The following is a 15,094-nucleotide window of genomic DNA, read 5'->3' as shown; positions in this document are numbered from 1 at the left end:
GTCATTATGGCTTCAACAGTAACCACCACTGAAAGCCGAATAAAAATGGTATTGTGGGGCCAGGAGATGCAGGAATATCTGTCCTTGATTAGTTCCATTCCCCATCTTCAGGACACCCCTGAAGCCGACTGCTGGCAAAACAAGTGGTTCAAAATTGGAATAATGGCAATGTGCAAATGACAGATGTCAGCAAGCCCCCCAAAGTCAGTCGTGTTGCAAGCCCTGTTGGTCACGCTCACACACTGGGGTCACAACCAATTTTTAAAGTTTATCAGTGCAAAGATGTGCAGGCTAGGCAGATAAGCCATGGGAAATGCAGGGTACAGGAATGGGACAGGGAGATGGGTCTGGGTGGGATGCACTTCAGAGGGTGAGCGTGGACTCGATGGGCCGAAAGACATGCTTCCACACCATAAGGGTTCTATGATCTAAGTATTTTTGAAATAAATTTGAACAAATGGAACAAGCTAGATTATCAACAATTGCCTCAAACCAACTTGACACCATCCTTCTCTATTACTAAGGCTGTGTTGGGTGAGGAACTACCTGAAAATAAAACAATTTAGTTTAAAAATTCTGTAAGGGAAATTAGACATGAAAATACACTATTTCGCATTCCTTACCTCAGTGTTCCCCTTTGTACTGCCAATTCTAGAAGTATTGCAAGTGCCAAATGCTGGTCTTGAAGTGGAATGTTCCCTGATCCCTTAGAGCTTGGTGCTCCATGAAGATCACTGCACAACAGAATTTTAAGCAAATTATACAAAACAGTAATTTTCCTTTCTGGTCAAAATATCAAACTTAAGCTTGTACATAATACCAACTTACCCTGTAACAACAGACCTGAGAAATTTTGTTGCTCTCTCCACTACTTCTAGCCACACACTGGATACTGTTCCTTCATCAAACAATGATGCTTCTGGGAGAGAACGAAGTGCATCAAGAGATTCCTGCAGCAACTCACTGCACAGGTCTGCATCTTCACCTTAAAAGTCAAAAAACAAAAATATGCCTAGAGAGTTTACCAAAAAGGGGAAATCTGCATTTAGCCCTAAAAACAAATTCCACACCATCCCCCTTACCTGATCTCCAAGCTCTGCGAAGGAATGCAAAGGCAAATGAAAGTGCTGCTCTGGACCCAACCCTGGCAAGTCCTTCAACACCTTTCCCAACTGGCCTAGAACTGAAAGTTTTAAAGATGTTAAAATGATGCATGCAAATTTTTTTAAATACTCAAAACGCAAGCAAAACAAGCATTTTCTTCTTCTGTTACTTCCTAAACGCACCAGATTTCGATGGCAGCCTCACTTTTACATGCCAGAGGTACCTCCAAATAGCAACTAGCTTCTATCATCTTACTACAACAGCCATTCTTCACTAGTAAATCTGCTTAGAGTATCAGCAGCTAGCTGAGTGCAGAGGCATTCATTATTAAAACCTGATGCTGCTCTCATCTGACACCGACAAATTCCATGTACTTTTCCTAAGTCACTTGATAGCAATCTGGAAAGGAACCCACACCAATTTTTCCATCACCCGACTTTGAGCCACTTCAGTAAATTCTTACATCCCAAATTATACCAGCTCATGAACAGACTGAAAAACTGAACCTGGATTCTTCTGTTTGTTAAAATGTACCACTGTATAGGCAGAGTGAAGGTCAAAAATCACATGACACCAGGTTATAGGCCAACAGGTTTACCTGACACTATGCCTGAGGAAGGAGTTGAGCTCTGAAACCTGTTGGACTATAGCCTAGTGTTGTGTAATTTTTGACCTCGTCCATCCTAGTCCAACACCGGCACGAGTTTCTTTTTTAATAAGTGTTTAAATTTTAATAACTATATCGAACCAATTTCTACCATAGAAACAGAGAAAGTGGAAGGGGTAGGTCACTCAATCCTTTGAGCCTGCTCCACCATTCATTATGATCATGGCTGATTATCTCAAGGGACTGTTCCTGCTTTTCCCCCATATACTTTGATCCCTTTAGCCCCCAGTGCTACATCCAACTCTTTCTTGAAATCAAAGATGGTTTAGACCTCAACTGCTTTCTGTAATACAAATTCCAAAGGCTTTCCACTTTTGGGTTAAGCAATTTCTCATCTGTCCTAAATGGTTTACACTGTAACCTTACTCTGACTCCTTGTTCTAGAATCCCATCATCAGGAACATCATTCCTGCACCTACCCTGTCCAATCCTGAGACCACCCTCCCACTGCCAACACCCGCCCCCCCATTCTTCTGTACTCCAGCAAATGTAACCCAAACCTCTCCTCATATATCAACCCCGCCATCGCAGGAATCAATCTAGTGAACTTTCACTGCATTCCTTCAATAGCTAGAACATCCTTCTTTAGGCAAGGAGACCAAAACTACGCACACTATTAGAGGTGTGGTCTCACCAAGGCCCTTTATAATTGCAGCAAGAAGTCCATGCTCCTGTACCTGAATCCTCACACTATGACTTTGATTTTTAATTCACTCATGGATCATGGGTGCTGCTGGCTGGCCAGAATATATTGCCCATCCCTAGTTGCCCTTGAGAAGGTGGTAGTGAGCTGCCTTCTTGAACAGCTGCAGTCCATGTGCTGTAGATAGACACACATTACCCTTAGGGAGGGAATTCCAGGATTTTGACTCAACAGTGAAACAATGGCAATTTATTTCTAAGTCAGGATAATTGGCTTGGAGAGGAATTTGCAGGTGGTGTTGTTCCCAAGCATGTGCTGCCCTTATCCTTCGAGATGGATGTGGTTGTGGGTTTGGGAGGTGCTATCTAAGGATCTTTGATGAATTTTGATGCACACTGCTGCTACTGAGTGTTGGTGGTGGAGGGAGTGGATGCAGTGGCTAATCTAGTGGGCTACTTTGTCCTGGATGATGTCAAGCTTCAAATGTTGTTGGAGCTGTACCCATCTGAGCAAGGGAGGAGCATTCCATCACACTCCGGGCTTGTGTCTTGCAGATGGTAGACAGGTGGTGAGATACTTGCCACATTATTCCTCGTCTCTGATCTGCTCTTGTAGCCACTTTATTCATACGGAGTTTCTGGTCAATGGTAATCCCCCGGATGTTGATAGTGGGGATTTCAGTGATGGTAACGCCATTGAATATCAAGGGTTGGTGATTAGATTTGCGCTTATTGCAGATGGTCATTGTCTAGCATTTGTGTGATGTTAATGTTATTTGCCACTTATCAGCCCAAGTCCAGATATTGCCCAAATCTTGTTGCATTTAAACATGGACTGAGCCACTATCTGAGGAGTTACGAATAGTGCTCAGCATTCAGCAACCATCCCCACTTCTGACCTTACGATGGAGGGAACGTCATTGATGAAGCAGCTGAAGGCCTTTGAAAGTTCAAATAAACCACATCCACTAGCTCCCCCTCATCAACTCTACTAGTTACATCTTCTAAGAATTCCAGTAGATTCGTCAAGCATCTTTTCCCTTATGTAAATCTATGCTGACTCTGTATGATTCTCCCAGCATTTTCCAAATGTTCAGCTATTAATTCTGCCAAAAGGGACTCCAGCATTTTCCCTGTTATCAAAATCAGACAGACTGATCTGTAACTCCTGATTTTCTCTCTGCCATCCTTCTTGAGAGATATTACTTTGGCTACCCTCCAAACTAGCAATTGTTCCAGAGTCTACAGAATCTTGGAAGCTGACCAGTAATGCATCCACTATTTCTAGGGCCACTTCCTCAATATTTCTGGAATGTAGATTATTAGGGCCTAAGAATTTGTCGACCTTCAAGTCCTAACACTATTTCCATACTAATACTGATTTCCCTCAGTACCTCCCTTTAAGCAATGTTCCCCAAGCTCTCATAGCCAACTCACACCTCATACCATGCTAATGTTTCAGACCTGTCAAAAACTTTGAAAATATCCCACTGCATTTGCACAGGAAATCTCAAATAAAACTGTCAACATTATGCATACCCATCTATTAACAGTTCCACTTCAATGTGCACCTGTCTTTGCAATTAACCTTGCATAAATTCAGTTCACTAATACTGACCTGCTGAAGGTCGTCAGGCACATTTTCAGCCTAGAACATCCAACCATTCACAAAGTGAACAAGGTCAGTAAGACAATTCAGTAAACCTTTATTTTGTGCAATAGCATAAAACAGGGAATAAAGGTTTGGCAATAAAGTCAATGGAAATTGAAGTTAATACCCAAAGTTAAACTGACCCTCCATATGTTCAATACAGACAGCATGAACTGATTTTGGCCGGAGTTTAAACAAAAAAAAATCAAAGACCAAAAATCGATCGAAAATGGTGAGAAGCAATTCCACTTCAAATGTCTGACTGATCCATTATATGTATAAACATAATAAGCCTGAAATCAAGATATTTTGCTTTTAGAAATACAGAAAATTAACTTATGTAGCACCATAATAATACAAAACATTCCAAATTCTTTAATGAAAAGCCAAACTACTACAATGGACAGGAAGAGGATGGAACCGCTGACAAGCATTTGTAGCGATTTAAGTCTTCTTAATGTTTGGCTGGAGGAAGCTCTGGCTTGTCCAGGACTGAGTGACGGACAGCGACAGTGATGAGATCACAACAGAGATAGTGGAAAGGAGGAGTCGGACACGGTCAACATGTGGTAGGTGACACCACATTTGCTGATAATGTCATCAAGAGTCAGCAGGCAGATAAACAACAGGAATGAGGACAAGGAATAGATTTTTGGGAGACTCCAGAAGATAATTCTGCAAACTAGAAAGAGGAGCCATCAAGATCTAGCTGTGCTCAAATAATCAAGAATGGAACTATTGAAGGACAGTCCAAAAAGGGGAAAATTACTGGAGTATCACAATAGGAACTTAGGAGCAGGAATAAGCTATTAAGCCCCTCAAAGCTTGCTCAGTCAGTCATTCTAGATCATGGCAGAGCATCTACTGTAACACAGTAGTCTTGTGCTATCCCTATAACTCTATGTCATCAGTAATCTGAAATCCATCAGTCTCTATCTTGAACTTACTTCATAAGTGAGCTTCCAGAATCCTTCGGGACCCAAAATTCCAATGATTCACCACCCTCTGAGCAAAGATATTCTTCTCCAACTCAGTCCTAAATGGCTTGCCTTTTCTTCCTAGACTCTGCCCTTGGGTTCTGGACCCCACAGCCAGGGAAAACATCTTTCTAACGTACTCTGGGGTCAACCACATCAATGACTAAGATAAACTAAACAGCAGTAATATACCATGGCCACAGACATAGAAGATGTCATTTGTGATTTGAATTAGAAGTGTTTCAGTGCAAGGTTAGGTTGGAAAAATCCAAAGATAAACCTGCAGGCAGATAGAAAAATATGAGTCAGCATATTGGAGTTCTCAAGAGAAAAAGGGATACTGGAGATGGTGCAAATAGTTTGAAAGGACGTGAGAGCCAACATGACCAGGGTGATAAATTTCCAAAGGGAGAACGAAATACTGGGGAAAGAGAGAATTATTTGTCAACGAGGTTGGAAAGAGAATTGAGATGATCACAGTTTAGAGGGAATAAGGCTCCCAGTTTTTCCATCTCCTTCGGATCTATTTCGATGATGCCACCTTCCATCAGGTTGCCTCTGACAAGACCTCCTTTTTCATCAACTAAGGAACCCCCAAAACACTGCGGTTGACAGAGCCTTCAGGCACATCAGACCAATCTCCCGCATTTCTGCCCTCACCCCTTCCCCTCCTTCCAGAACAATAGGGTACTACTCGTCTTTACTTTCGACCCTACTAGATTCCGTATTCAAAGGATGATCCTCTGCCATTTCCTCCATCACCAGCAAGATACTAGAACCAAACACATCTTCCTCTCTCCTCCATCAATAGCATTCTTCAGGGACTGTTCCCTCCGTGACACCTTGGTCTATTTCTCCATCACTCCCAACACTTCCCGACTCCCCCGTAGACCTTCCCATGCAATCACACAAGGTGTAACACTTGTCCATTCACCTCCTCCCTCCTCACTGACCAAGGCCAGATGAAGTAGCAATTCCCTTGTACTTCTTTCAATCTGGTCTACTGCATTTGCTGCTCACAATGCAGCTTCCTTTACCTTAGCAATACCAAATGCAGACAGGGTAATCACTTTGCAGGACACCTCTGGCCTGTCCATTGTAATGCCTCTAACCTCACAGCTGCTTACCATTTCAATAAACCACTTTGCTCACATGCTAACATTTCTGCTCTGGACCCACTGCAACATTCCACTGAAGTGCAATGCAAGCTCAAGGAACGCAACCTCATTTCCCATGCTAACTTTAGAGGCTCAAGGTTTCTGTTTTAATTTCAACAATTTCAGAAACTGACAGCATTAGGTCGGTTCTCCATTTTCTTTACATTCTCTCTCCCCCACCCTTTCTCCCCAATACTGCACAGCCATGTCACATTTGTGTCTCATTTACTATGTACTTAGTAGAAAGGACCAATTCTCTCTTTTTTACATCTTAATTCACAACATTTTTTAATCTTTCTTTTCTTTTTCCACTATTGACAACCCATGTGTCTTGTGTACTGAGCCTCTATGCCATCTGCTCTTCCTCTGCCTTTCTCAAAAGTATACAAAGAAACAATCTTCCAACTCCTTTCAGTTCTAAAGAGGAGGTATAACTGATATCAAACATTAGCTCTATTTCTCTCCACAGATGCTACCAAACCTGCTGAGTTTCTCCAGTGTTCTGTGTGCTTGTTACAGAGAATACAGCGAAGGGAGCAGAGGTGGGTCTTGTGAATAAGATACATTCAGAGAAAGCAAAAAAAGGAGATTGGAAAGAAACAGGAGAACAATGATTTCAAGATTATGGCAAGCACAGGGAAACGTGACAGTAGAAGGAACTGAAAGGATGGTCTCAATCTTATTGATAAAATGGGAACAATGTTAGCTTGAAATATACCTTTTCTTGTCGGCAACAGGCATGGGTACATTAATGCTCTTCCATTTAACATTTGTATGTTCCAAGAGTACACTTCTACTGAGTGCAATGAAGTATCGGTCGAGGACTGCCAATCTCTGTTTCAGTCTTATCCCAGAGAGGGTTGTGGTTGCAGCTTGTGCAGCAATCGTCTGCTGTTCCTTCACAAGTATATGTAGGCATTCTTTCAATTCACTCACATCTGCAATTAGAATTCAATAATAGTTATTTCCAAGGAGTAAAAGCAAAACGGAGCTGCATGGTACCACTGTAACTAAATACATAGAACAGTACTGCACAGTACAGGCCCTTCGGCCCACGATGTTGTGCCAACCTATTATCCTACTAAGATCAATCTACCCTGCATACGCTACATTTTACTATCCTCCATGCACCTATCTAAGAGTCGTTTAAAAAAGTCTCTAAAGTATCTGACTCCACTACCACTGCCGGCAGAGCATTCCACACGCCCACCACTCTCTGAAGAACCTACCTCTGACATCTCTCCTCTACCTTCTTTCAATCACCTTAGAATTATGCCCCCTCATAATAGTCATTTCCGCCCTAGGAAAAAGTCTCTATCTATGCCTCTCATCATCTTGTAAACCTCTATCAAGTCACCTCTCATCCTTCTTTGCTCCAATGAGAAAAGCCCTAGCTCCCTCAACCTTTCCTCATAAGATCTGCCCTCCAGTCCAGGCAGCATCCTGGTAAATCTCCTCTGCACCCTCTCTAAAGCTTCCACATCCTTCCTATAAGGAGGTGACCAGGACTGAACACAATATTCCAAGTGTGGTCTAACCAGAATTTTATAGAGCTGCAGCATAACCTCACGGCTCTTAAACTCAATTCCCCTGCCAAATGAAAGCCAACACTCCATACGCCTTCTTTATAACCTTATCAACTTGGATCGCAACTTTGAGGGATCCATGGACGTGGACCACAAAAAAGTAAGGACGAGCAATCAGTAGGTCTTGCAGAAAGAAACATAAATGTACACCACTTGCATGACAGTTTATTCTACTGCACCCTTCTCTGCAAAAAATTTCACAATTTAGTGCTGCCTCACAGATTAGAATAGAGCCCCAGATATGTCCAACATCTGGTTTCATTTTCATCCAAAAGGAAAGACACCCACTTCAAACCAAGACAGAAAAGTGCTCATCTTTCCACGTTCCCCGATCAAGTTTGAAAATTTAAAGAATATATTAATCTACATTATTGCAACAAATGAACAGTCACTTCAAGCAAATCAAGCATTTTTGAGCACCAGACAGCCCCAAAGTCACAAATCTACATGCATAGGACTCAAGGTCAAAAGAAATATCAATTAAAAAAATATACTTTTGTAGGAAGACCGTAAGTAAATTTTTATTTCCTACATTAGTAATTAAAATTGAAAATCAGCATACAGCATCTGTTCCCAATGTCAACTTAACATTCTCACTTTCCTTATCCTTCCAAACAAACACAAAGACAAGCAGAAACAATTCAGCATGAAACAGATGCTGTTGGACCTGCTGAGTTGCTCCAGCAAATTCTGTTTTTGTTACATAATTAATATATTTCTTCTAGTCGCATATTATAATAATAAAAAGGTCACTTTTGAATTTCAGTGTGGAAAAGCTTTAAAGGAATGGAATGAGAGAATAAATGAAGAGGCTGAGAAGAAAGTAAGACAAACAAAAAAATGAGTGGAGACAAAGAAAAAGGAGGGGCAGTAAATGGTTTAGTGAAAAATAGGGAAATAAAGAGGTAGAAAGAAAGTATAAGATGAAGTGACAAGGTAAAAGAACAGGACAGAAAAGGGAAAGACAATAATTGACAATTACAGGGAACGTATATCTCAACCTGGAGCGAAGAAGAGGAGAAAAAGACATTGTGGAGGATGGGGAAATTGGAGTGAAGCACAGCAAAGAGACTGTGGCAGCATGCCGAAGAGTGGCAGAGTAGAAAAAGTTATACAGAAGAGTTCCAGCTTGAACAATAGGTAGGAAATTGTGCCTTGTTGAATTGTGAAGGAAAAACCAGAAGATACCTGTTACAAACTGGTAGGTTAAGGGGACAACTGCTTCCATGAAACAATAATGAGTTGAGGCTCATTCCAATGTAAGCCATTCAAGTGCCTCTGTGAAGCTGGTCAGGATGGAAGCAAGGGTTAGAAATTGGGAGAGCAACAGTTGAGATTTTTTGGGTACTAACGGTCTACATGGTCTGTTCAATAACATTAACCATCTAAGCAGCAAAGTATTTAAATTGCTTACTTTGACATTATAACAAGATGACCATTCTCAAGAAAAATTTGCTTCTAAACTACCGTGAAATAAGTATTTGTGTCTTCAATATCTGCAAATTCCTCTTCATGCTTTCACAGATAATTGAACAGACTTGGCAATGTAGAACATAATTCTCCTTTGTTTGTTGTTTGCTACTTTAAGTGGAGCAGTCAAGTTAAGTGTTAGATCTACTCTCACTACCCCGTCTGCTTCAGTATGGCACTTAGCCTATTTGTCACAATTAATACCGTTGGTCATTCAAAAATATTTCGAGGCGCACATAGAGGCTCCAGCCTGATCCATATTAGTGGATTTCCCAAATGTTCCACTACTCCTCAAACAGTTGCTTTCTTTCTGGAAATAAACTCATATTGCAAACTCACAAGCAGGAATTTACGGTAGACTTCAATTTAGTGGAACATCGCTTCCCAAAGAACATTCACTTCTTCAAAAAGGTCAAGGTTTGTCAGGCAGAAATGTTCCTGAAACTCTTTTGGGTGTCATTCAAGGAAGTGGTGGTATAGTGATTGTGGCTAAATCAGAAAACCACATTAATGCTTTGGGAGCATGGGTTCAAATCCCACCAAGGCAGATGGTGAAATTTGAATTCAATTTTCAACACCTGGAAGAAAAAGCTAGCTGAACAGCAAACATATGGGGAGGCAATGGCCTAGTGGTATTATCGCTGGACTGTTAATCCAGAGACCCAGATAATGTTCTGGGGACCCAGGTTCAAATTGTGCCATGGCAGATGGTGGAATTTGAATTCAATAAAAAAAAATCTGGAATTAAGAATCTAATGATGACCACGTACCCATTGTCGATTTTCGGAAAAACCAATCTGGTTCACTCGTCCTTTAGGGAGGGAAACTTCCCTAACCTGGTCTGGCCTACATGTGTCTCTAGACCCACAGCAATGTGGCTGACTCTAATCTGGCCTCTGGGCAATTAGGGATGGGCAATAAATGCTGTCTGGTCAGCAACGCCTTCATCCCATGAATGAATGAAGAAAAGAATGATCATGTCAACAATCATAAAAACCCATCCACTTCACTAATATCTTTTAAGAGAAGGAAATTGCCATCTTACCTAGCCTCGCCTAGACAGGACACCAGATTCAAAGCAATATGGTTGGCTCCTACCTGCATGGGCAATAAATACTAGCCTAGCCTACATCCCACCAAGGAATACAGAAAATACAAGTCATGTTATTCTGTTCAACCCTTTTCATTCAGCAAATAGTAATTTGCACACATAGGAGCTAACTAAATCTGTAAGTGTTATTTCCCCAATAATATAGAAGATGACTGCGGTCTAATTTCTGCCCAAGTATTATAAGCTCCTTTAGGTTTTATTATGTCTAGCCTATTGAAATATCATATTTATTCTTAGTTGTTCCTTTCGCTACTGGATGGTTAATGAGCCAGTGCTCAGCTACCTAATCTTGCATCACTTTGTCACGTCTAGGCTGTGCAACACCAACTTTACTGTCATGCAATTTCCAGGAATTAGCTTATCTGACACTTTACACTCAAATTCTTCTTATTAGATTAGAGGAATTTTTTTTGCAAGCTGAAAACTACAAAACCGATTTCAAAACAATTTAACATTAAAAGTTTATTCTAAGTTAAGATAATTTGAAAATAATGAATATAAAGGAAACAGGCTGCAAAGGGTTACCTCCAAAATTGTAAGTAACTGTACAGACCAGAATAACGTTTTTTAAACAAACTATAACGTAATTTTTAAAAAGTTTAAGGTATTCTGTAAGTTTCTACACAGTTAATAACAATAACAGGAGTTGCTAGAAAAGCTCAGCAGGTCTGACAGCATCTGTGAAGAAAAAATCAGAGTTAACATTTCGGGTCCAGAGAGCCTTCCTCAAAACTCAGAGCCAGACCCAAAACGTTAGCTCTGACTGTTTCTTCACAGATGCTGCCAGACCTGCTGAGCTTTTCCAGAAACTCCTGTTTTTATTCTTGATTTACAGCATCTGCAGTTCTTTTAGTTTTTATTCTACATAGTTAATAACTTGGCTCTGTACTACGATGATGTCTATCATGTGCCAATGTTCACTTAACAGATCTGTCAGGCTGGTCTTGTGATTCTATTTCAGCTGTGCAACAAGCAGCTGCTCCACAAGCATTATCAGCCCTGCACGATGCATCCAGGAGATCTCAATGTTTTCGTGGACTAAGCAGTGACCTTTCCAAATACACTGTTGTCCAGGGTAACCCTGCAGCTCAATAAGTGAAACATTTGGCATGCAACCAAATTAAGAATGTCACATTTCATGTCTGCCTGTCATGTAAGTCAATATCCTCTGGCTGGTTTTGACCATTCTGAGCAGAAGTACATAAGTTAGAGGGGAAACAATCAAGACTGCACATATTGTACCCCTTGTAAAGTTGTTTATGCCTCCTCGTGACCATTCTTAAATCGCTGAACGTTTGATGTACTTCCCCTTACATGTTGTTAAGGCTGTCAAAAGTGTACATGGAATGATACATTTTGTAACTGGAACTACAGAGTTGAAATACATATGGCTATCTACCCGAAACACATACCTATGCACAGGGTAAACAACATTTATATAACTATGTCAGGCTCCGAATGCCTTATGCAAGAAAGTTGTCAAGGCCAGGGATACTGTGTACAGAGTTTCACTAAAATATCAGGAGGTATGAATCACAAGGGGAGATTAAAGAAATTGCAGCTCTATTAATTTGAGCAACAATAACCAAGACATGCAGTAGATTAAAATTTAGCAGATAAGATGAAATTGATTCATAGAATCAGATTCTTAGGAGGAGCAATCTGGCCTGTACCAGCTCTCTGGCAGAGATGCCCATTAATCCAGTTTCCCTGCTTTATATCCAGAGGCCTATAAATTTTGACACTTCAAGTATCTATCTAATTCCCTTTTCAAAGTTATCAAATCAGCCTCCAGAACCACATCGGGCAACACATTTCGATCACAACTCACACCAAACTCACTTGAGACTACATCCTGAAAAATAGCTTCTATTCAAATGGAGGTCGTAAATTTAAGATCAACACTAAAGCAATAAAGAGAGGGGGTTTGGCCTTTGTTTTTAAACACGAGGTTGTTAGGATACGAGGGAAGGGACACGGTGGTATGGATTTTGGACCCTGTATTTATACTGTCAATGGGACACAGTGACAGTTGTAATTTCACTGAGTTAGCAATACTTGGAATAGATGCGTTGTCTTAGGAAGAAAAATTGGACAGATTAGACTTGTACCCAATGGAGTTTAAAAAAAACAACATACAACTTGATTGAAACACACTCAAGATCCTGAATAGGCTGGAGAGGATGCTGTGGGAACCTAAAATTAGGGGTTTCCATTTAAAAATAAGGTGATATCCATTTAAGATAGAGATGGAGCTAAATTTTTTCTGAGTCATAAGTTCTTGGAACTTACTTCCTCAGGTGGTGGAGGAAGCGGTCTTCAAACATTTTTTTAAGGCAGAGGAGGATAGATTCTTGGTAAGCAAGGGGTTGAAAGGTTATAAGGGGTAGGTAAAAATATGAAGGTGGAGTTACAATCAGATCAGCCATGCTCTCACTAAATGTCAGAGCAAGCTCAAGAGGCCAAATGGCCTAATCCTGCTCATAAATTGTATGTATGTTTGTATGTAATCCATGCAAATGCTAGAGGCACAAAAGTTCAAATCCCAGGGCAATCCCAGTCATGAATGAACAAATTAATAATTCTGGAATTGACATCTCACTTCAGCAAGGGTGACCATGAAGCTATCAACTATCCTAAAACCCCATCCGGTTCATTAATGTCCTTTAGGTAACGACATCTGCCATTTTTATATTTTCTCCCTACATTTGACTCTGTGCAATCACAGTAAAGTGGTTGACTTTCTACGATCCTCTGAAATGGTTCAGCAGTCACTCAGTTCATAGGCAGTTAGGGATGTACCACAAATGCAAATAAAGAGAGATTTTTTTTTTCTCTTTCAAGCACTTAAAAGTGCTGAGAAAAGCGCAGGAAAATGGACAGTTGATACAATGGTCAAATGGTTATCTGCTGTAAGCTCCAATGAAACCAACAAAAGAAACTCCAAAAACAAAGATGGGGGAAAGCAAATCCGTGAAAATTCAAACCTTCAAATGTCTCCAGAAAATTCACATCAGAACTGTGTCTCATTATTTTGTGTTTTTTGAAAAATACCAGTAGGTTTGTCAAGCATGATTTCCTTTTCATAAATCTACACTGATTCTGTTAAATCCTGTCACTGTTTTCCAAGTGCTCTGACATTAAATCTTTTATCATCTTTTTTCCCCACTAGTAGCAAAACCAGTTTTAAAGCTAAAGTAAACCAGTCTATCTTTCCTGCGCTAGTCGTAAACTGTGACTTTTAAATAAGTTCTCTGACTTATCAGCTAAGTTAACTTATGACCTTTAGTCTCTTACAAACCAGTGGAAAGTCTGTTAGGATGACGACTGAAGTAACGTCGAGACCAGCATAGAAGTCATAAGGATCATCTCAGCAACAGAACGAGGGAACAAAGACTATTGTACTGTCTTTCCAGTTTTACTCCACTGCCGAATAACCAAATTTTCCTGGGTGTATGTTTGTGAAAAGGGGGGATTTTTATAAGGGGACTAGAATTATGATTAATGGTGTTATATGCCAAAGGCTTCTAACTTTTTACCTACCTGGTCCGTGCTTTCTATCAACCAGTAGGGATTGGTCACTGAGATGGGTGGGGCAGATAGATGGGAGAGAAGATGGACAGGCTGTCAGGTCAAGGAGGCAGGGATGACAGGGTGGGTTGGACATGGGATGAGACCCTGACCGAACAAGCAGCCCGCTGCTCGAACCCCAACCTCACCATCAAATCCGCTGATTTGCTGGAGGGGGTGGTGGTGATAAGGCGCACTAACCTCTGCATCACGGAAGCCAGACGCCAACTCTCTGACACCCCCTCAATATGACCCCACCCCTGATCGCCAAACCATCATCGCCCAGACCATCAATAACCTTATCACCTCAGGAGACCTTCCATCCACAGCCTCCAACCTCATCATTCTTCAACCCTGCACCACCGATTTCTATCTCTTTCCCAAAATCTACAAACCTGGCTGCCCTAATTGACTCATTGTCTCTGCCTGCTCCTGCCTCACTAAACTCACCTCTGTGTACCTCGATTATTGCCTTTTCCTCCTCCCCGGTCCAGGAACTCTTCACGCCCTCCACCTCCTCCACCCCCAACAGCTCATCTTCACCATGGACATCCGATCCCTGTATACTTGTATTCCCCAGGCAAATGGCCGAAAAGCCCTCTGCTTCTTCCTCTCCCACAGGCCCAACTATTCCCCCTCCACTGACACCCTCATCAGTTTAAGGGAACTTGTCTGTACTCTAAACAACTTTTCCTTTAACTCCTCCCACCTCTTGCAAACCAAAGGGGTGGCTATGGGCACCCATATGGGTTCGAGCTATGCCTGCTTTTTCGTAGGATACATGGAACAGTCTCTCTTCCACTGGCACCATCCCTCACCTCTTCCTCTGCTACATCGATGACTGTATCGACGCTGCCTCATGCTCCCATGACCAGTTCAACTTTACCAACACCTTTCACCCCAACCTCAAATTCACCTGGACCATCTCCGATACCTCCCTCCCCTTCCTGGGCCTCTCTATCACCATCTCTGGTAGACTCCCGTAGCTACCATGACTACATTTCCTCTCACCCACCATCCTGCAAGAATGCAATCCCTTACTCCCAATTCCGTCACTTCCGCCACATCTGCTTCCAAGATGGAACATTCCACTCCCAGACATCCCAGATGTCCTCCTACTTCAAGGACCGCAACGTCCCCCTTCTGTTGATCCATAATG

The 15,094-nt window shown here is 41.5% G+C and overlaps 1 protein-coding gene across 1 annotated transcript in view; it reads right to left on the bottom strand.

The window, feature by feature from the left end:
- Nucleotides 1-15,094, bottom strand: part of herc2 (HECT and RLD domain containing E3 ubiquitin protein ligase 2) — a 231,921-nt gene that overhangs the window by 197,157 nt on the left and 19,670 nt on the right. Inside the window, exons 4-7 of the mRNA XM_048597893.1 lie at nt 6,917-7,136; nt 1,083-1,183; nt 829-985; nt 624-734 (exon numbers count right to left, since the gene is read on the bottom strand). Of these exons, the coding sequence (XP_048453850.1) occupies nt 624-734; nt 829-985; nt 1,083-1,183; nt 6,917-7,136 (589 nt within the window). The remainder of the gene's footprint in view (nt 1-623; nt 735-828; nt 986-1,082; nt 1,184-6,916; nt 7,137-15,094) is intronic.

The sequence above is a fragment of the Rhincodon typus genome, chromosome 6, assembly GCF_021869965.1.
Source record: "Rhincodon typus isolate 14 chromosome 6, sRhiTyp1.1, whole genome shotgun sequence".
In the NCBI taxonomy this organism is placed as follows: domain Eukaryota; kingdom Metazoa; phylum Chordata; class Chondrichthyes; order Orectolobiformes; family Rhincodontidae; genus Rhincodon; species Rhincodon typus.
This window is presented reverse-complemented; position numbering and strand designations above follow the sequence as displayed.